Raw genomic sequence first — 5,787 nt, 5'->3', positions numbered from 1 at the left:
TGGACCCCCATGGGGGTCTCAGACCTGCAGGGCGGGTCGGGGAGGAAGTCTCCCTCGAGACCAGCCGGCCCTCTCTTTTGTCTCACAGTGGCGGGAGAATGGAGAAGACGTACCGGAGAGAAACAGAGGGAGGGAAAGTGATAGGGGAAGGAGGGAAGGGAAGCGGGACAGCTGTGGGAATGACAGGTTAGGGCTAACAGTGTAGCACGAGAAAATTTGGGACTCACAACATTGATACTTACAATGCGTCAGTTCACAATTAAAGAGACAATTGTTCTGTTATGGTGAGCTTGTATTTTCAATGGAAGACATATGCGAACTGTATTTGATCCAGGTGTCTTAGAGTTAGTGACATATGCTGTGTTTGTGTATTACTTAGCTTTGTAACGTCAAGCTGTGTGGTGACAATCTTAATTTAAGGGTCGAATCTTAATGTTTTCTTGTAGAAAAAAATGTGATTTTAATGAATTTTTTAATTTCTTGTAGAAAAAAATGTGATTTTAATGAATTCTGTCATGATCCTGCATCTAACATCAAAAACAAAGTCTTTCAATCACAAAGAATAAAAACATTATATACAAATTCATAAATGACATAATAATATCACAAAGCTATATAATGATAATATATATGTATATATAAAACCCGTAAATTCTAAAAAAGTGAAGAGTTGTTGCACTTATGGGGCATATTGGGTTATCAGTCCTCAAAAATGGCTAAAAAGTCTGTTGCTCTCCCACAATCCTCAAAAATGTCTCTAGGAACATTGTTTAGGCACCCAGGTGAAGTTCCATCCCCCTTGAGCATCTCTGCGTGTGAAAGCTTGTCCTTGAGGGAAACTGTGTGTCTTCACACTGTTTTGTGGACTTAATGACATGCTAAATGCTAAATCTGTCCTGCTACGTGACAGACGAGGTGTGGAGAAAAGTTGACCGTCACCCCCTGGTGGACTGGAGGAACCACAGCCTGGTGTGTTGAAGTATGGACTAGGGCTTATATCCTGGGGCCGATATGGAGTGGAGGCAGCTCGTGGTGGCGTGAAGTGTTGAGCGGTGGTCATCGCTGGTGGAGAGCTGACTAGCGACCCTGTAGATGTGATGGTGTACAGAGCTGAGGGGTCAACAGTTGAATAATCTGAACCCAAGCTCTGGGAGGTGCTGTAGCCACTGGAGGTGTCAAGACTGCAGTTGCTGGATGAGTCTACGATGCTGCTGTAATCGCAGCGCGTCTCTGCATTAGGGCTGAAGCCAATGTCAACATTTGCCGTACTGTAATGATCTTCTGTAGGAAGTGGACAGCTGAAAGAAGGGGTGTTGAAACTGCGTGCTGGGTCAACGGTGTTCTCGTCTTGCAGACCGAGAGTCTCTAGTATCCATGAGTCTAGAGGTGGGGTGGCTGCCAGCTCTTCTGCAGAGCAAAACTCCAAAGAGAGATTGCGGCAGGTCCGCTTCCCCTCGCCGCTGTGAAGCAACTGGCTCAGGTTCCGGAAATCACCATGTGTTCTTTTCCTGTGTCTTGACCCATCTGGAACCTTGTGGTTAGAAATAAGTTTCTGCAGTTTGAAGAAGGGAGAACGCGGTAAAATGAATGAGAGAAGTTGATCGTACATGTATTTTGAGGAAAGATCTGACATGAGTGACAGTAAAGGGCCATTCACACCAAGAACCAAAACTATAAAGATAACTATAATGATAACTATATTAGAGTCCACACCAAACATATTATAAATATGCATTGTTATTTCATTTGTCGCTTTAAATGCTTGAGCTTTATTTTTAATTTAGATAGTGCCTTTCCATAGCTTAAGGACACTTTATAATTGAGATAGAAAGAAAACATATAATATATAGAGATATATTTATAATTAACAGATATATATTAGTTTTATAGATGACTCTTCTTTGTTTCATTTGGATTAGGAGAAAGTATTTCAATATGGGAAACAAATCACACACATCACCTTAGTTTACAGATCCATCTGTGACAGTGTTGCCAGGTCTGCAGTTTTCCTACAAAATTGGGTTACTTTAACACTGTTGGCCGTGGGCTGTTTTTTTAGTCTGTGAGTTAAAGCGATTTTTAACCCCAGAACAAGATTTTTATCTCCTGGAACACAATTGTGCTAGTTTTGGCCATGCTTGGGCAATTGGCGGGTTTTGTTGTGCAGACCTGGCAACCCTGAACTGTGACAATTCAGTGTTGTGAGATTTCTTACCTTAGTTTTTTCCTCCAAAGACTTCACATATGATGAGTTTAAAAACTCTTTGAGTTTGTTGTTCTCTTCTTGAAGTCTTGCCAGCTCTTCTTCTCTTTGCATTAGGGTGTCTTGGAGCTTTATTGGGTGGGGGGTGGGATAGTTTTTACTATCATTAACAGTATGTCAACAGCTTTGGTTGAGTAATTAGAACATGATCTTTTTAAATACCTGCTTGTTTCGTTGAAGTTGAGGTGACAGTTGATCAGGCCAGGTGGGTTGATGTCCCAATCCATGCTCAGACACAGGCAGTGAATCTAAAACAAAAGGTACATTTGAAATAAAGGTCATTATCCTGATTAGTAATGGTTTAGGGATAATTGCAACCTGAAAAGTGAAAAGAAAAAAAAAACATCAATGAAATAAATAGGCTACTTTAAAAACAAAAGAAAGAGCTCAAAAGAACTAACACTTTGGGGGTGGCCAGATACTCCACAGTCCATTGCTACTCTAACAAAACACGAGAAAAAAAAAAAGGTCCGAGATGGAAAAATTCCAGTTTGCCAAGGCGGGAAGCCTCTCGCGCCGCTGATCCCGGCATATTGCAGGACTTACCCCGCCGCGGCGGCTCGTGCTGGCGGGCAGCGTTGTCCAGGGGACCGGCGTCCCAGAGGGAGACGAGCGTCGCTGTGGAAACGTCAACACTACCATCAGCTGACGTCGAGGCGGAGTACTCATAGCGCTGCCCTCCTGCAAAGCTCAGATCTTGGCAGGACAGCATGGTGCTCTACAAAATCCATCATAACAGAGACGACAATTATTTATTTGCATATTTAATCATGTCGCGACCACTTTAAAAAAAGACACCAACACCAAAAAATAATTCAAACAAACATTATGAGAGATAAATAATATCACGTCTTGCAAGCAATTTTTCTTCCATTGACTGAAAACTTCATAATAATAAATAATTATTGACGATAATAATAATAAGAATAATAACAATTTATAAATTAAGTAATATATTAGTTATATTAAACTCATTGCGCCAAATAATCCATGATTTTTTTTTTTATTTTTTTTTTTGTAAGGGTATAATAAATAGGCACATTAGAAAGTCAGTCGAGCAGTTAGAATCAAGTATTTAACATCCACTTGTATAAAATCTCATATAAAATGTGTCCTAAGCTATAAACAGTGTATATAGGCTATATATAGGTTACGTGTTTTTACGCCATACATTTCAACCAGCTAAGTGGTGCCAAATTTACAACCTGCAGTGACAAGTTCATTGTACTTAAAAAACAGCGGCAAAAACCACAACTAACACAGAGCAAGACTCTCCATCTTCTGCGCCATCATTCAATAATTTATTGAAATTGACAATCATTATGCCCTCACAGTACCCACGTGTTGCGCTCACTGCAACAAACTAGGCTACTCTTCTATTGCTTAATTATTCGCGCTGGCATTGCTTTTGTGTGCTAATTACGCATGTCAAATAACTGTCAATTTATCAGACACATCTAAACATCAAGATGCACATGGAGACCTGATAAAACACCAACTGACAGGCGCGTAAAGCCAGCTCACCATGAGGATTCTCAAGTAATAAAATGTTTTAAAATAACAGGTGATAGAAATGTTTAGTTACCCAATAATCAGAATATTTAGAGAAACACTTACCAACTCTTAGGGCAGGGTGACACGGGTAGGTGCGAGCTCTCCAAAGACCTAGAGAAGCAAGTGCGCTAAACTTCATTCAAACTGCGTTGACGCTCGCTCAAGCGCGGCTCTCCAGAGCGCAGCAGCAACCTGATTCGGCGTGAAGCTGTCAGATTAGTGACGTGACACTTTCAACTGTTGGATCGCAGATGCGCAATGAGCGAGTGCTCGAGCAGAAGGCAATGCGCGTGATTTGTTCACCTTAAGAGGCGTGATTGTAGTATTTAATGCAACACGCACAAGGTTTTATTGCTTTATGGAGAGGTAGATGGTTCCTCTGCGCATCTGGGTGCTGTGCGCTGTCCGGTGGGTTAATGTATAATTCCTCAACTGATAGTTTAGAACCATGATGAATTAATTTAACCAAACGAGCTAAAGGACATGCTCATGACCCCCTCTCAGAGTTAAATGAAAGGTGCATACCACAAAGTGACACATTAACATACTTTTGTGCATTTCTGTCAGTCTGTGTTTTTCCTCAAAAGAACTGAAAGATTGTAATTTTAATACTCACCCATGGCTTTTTGTAGTTTGCACTTCATTTGGAAGACATCACTGAATGCATCTGTCTAGAAATAGATTTGCTAATGATACTCGGTGATAAGCCTAATCATGAAAATAAATAGCCCAAATATTAACATTATACATGTCAGATGTCAGAAATGAACTTAAGGGGTGATATTTGCATCCTGGTATTGATTTTCAAGTGCATTTTTACCTGTTATGAGGGTATATATATATATATATATATATATATATATATAACATATTGTATCATACATTCTCAGAAAAAAAGGTAGAAAAGCTGTCACTGGGGCGGTACCCTTTCAAAAGGTACACCTTTGTACCTAAAGAGTGCATATTAGTACCTCAAAGGTACATATTCGTACCAAAAGTGTATAAATGGGTACCTAAATGCTACATATTAGAACCTTTTTAAAGGGTATCGACCCAGTGACAGCTTTTGTACCTTTTTTTCTGAGTGTAATATGTCAGAATGTCATCTACTCGCTTTTTAAAGGCATTAGTAATGTGATGATGAGCTGAACATTTTGACATGTTGGCAATTCATAAGAATATTTTGAACTTAAAATTTATTTACTAAGTGATTGGTTCAAGTGTTCATTTTAATGGCAAATATTTCTCTTAAAATGTTGTCAAAATTAAACATTTTGTTTAATAAGATGGAAAAGCTCATTTAACAGAATAGTAACAAGTCATTTTCAGTTGTCTTTTTAACCAATTGCTTCTTTGATGGTGAAAAGCATTCTTATTTGTTATATTTTGACTGATTTCAATTAGACAGCACTGATTGACTTCAGGGTGAAACCTTATCTTGCTATACCCACTAAACTTACAAAGGGCATCAACCAATATTAACAATTCTCTTCTGTCCTTTTGTCCAGATTTCTCCAGCTGTGAATGCTTTCCTGTAAACTCTGAGGTCTTCATTTGCCATTATATAAATTAGTGTAATTGGGTTGCAACATGTTTATTGGGGTAATTTCATTTTTTTTTAAACACATTTAAGATTAACTACTGATAAGGACTTTTACAGTTAGAAAGAAGCTGTGTGTTTCTGTGAATTTTTACTTAGCTATAATTTGGATACAAAATGGTCTTAATTTGCAGAAATATGACAAAACTTCCTTTTGGGACATCCAGGAATTGGAAAAATAATTCATAAAAATGTAATTAATACTGTAAATGCAAAATGTTTTCTTTTAGGAGTAGAGTTTTTGGTTTGGTTTGGTTTATTCTATGGTGTCTTTATGAAGTCTATGGTATGTATGTCCCTATTTGGATGTATGGGGCCTGTGGGCACTAATTGCAGGGTTTTAGAATGACTTTGTGTAGGTTTCGAGAGC

General features: G+C 38.9%; 1 protein-coding gene across 1 annotated transcript; it reads right to left on the bottom strand.

The window, feature by feature from the left end:
- Nucleotides 1-525: 525 nt before the first annotated feature.
- gmnc (geminin coiled-coil domain containing) lies at nt 526-3,034 on the bottom strand. The gene is made up of 4 exons (XM_051863050.1): nt 2,810-3,034; nt 2,426-2,511; nt 2,216-2,332; nt 526-1,552 (listed from the first exon to the last, which is right to left on the bottom strand). Exons 1-4 carry the CDS (start codon nt 2,973-2,975, stop codon nt 758-760), a joined length of 1,164 nt encoding a protein of 387 aa, XP_051719010.1. The 5' UTR covers nt 2,976-3,034; the 3' UTR covers nt 526-757.
- Between the last annotated feature and the right edge of the window lie 2,753 nt (nt 3,035-5,787).

The sequence above is a fragment of the Ctenopharyngodon idella genome, chromosome 15, assembly GCF_019924925.1.
Source record: "Ctenopharyngodon idella isolate HZGC_01 chromosome 15, HZGC01, whole genome shotgun sequence".
Lineage (NCBI taxonomy): Eukaryota > Metazoa > Chordata > Actinopteri > Cypriniformes > Xenocyprididae > Ctenopharyngodon > Ctenopharyngodon idella.
Note: the sequence above shows the minus strand (reverse complement) of the source record. Positions and strands in the feature narration are given on the sequence as shown.

Excerpts from the sequence above, each read along its gene's own strand:
- gmnc (XM_051863050.1), bottom strand. The coding sequence starts at position 2,975 with ATGCTGTCCTGCCAAGATCTGAGCTTTGCAGGAGGGCAGCGCTATGAG. Across the intron at positions 2,512-2,809 it reads GCACGAGCCGCCGCGGCGGG|ATTCACTGCCTGTGTCTGAG; the intron begins GTAAGTCCTGCA and ends CTTTTGTTTTAG. Across the intron at positions 2,333-2,425 it reads AACTTCAACGAAACAAGCAG|CTCCAAGACACCCTAATGCA; the intron begins GTATTTAAAAAG and ends CACCCAATAAAG.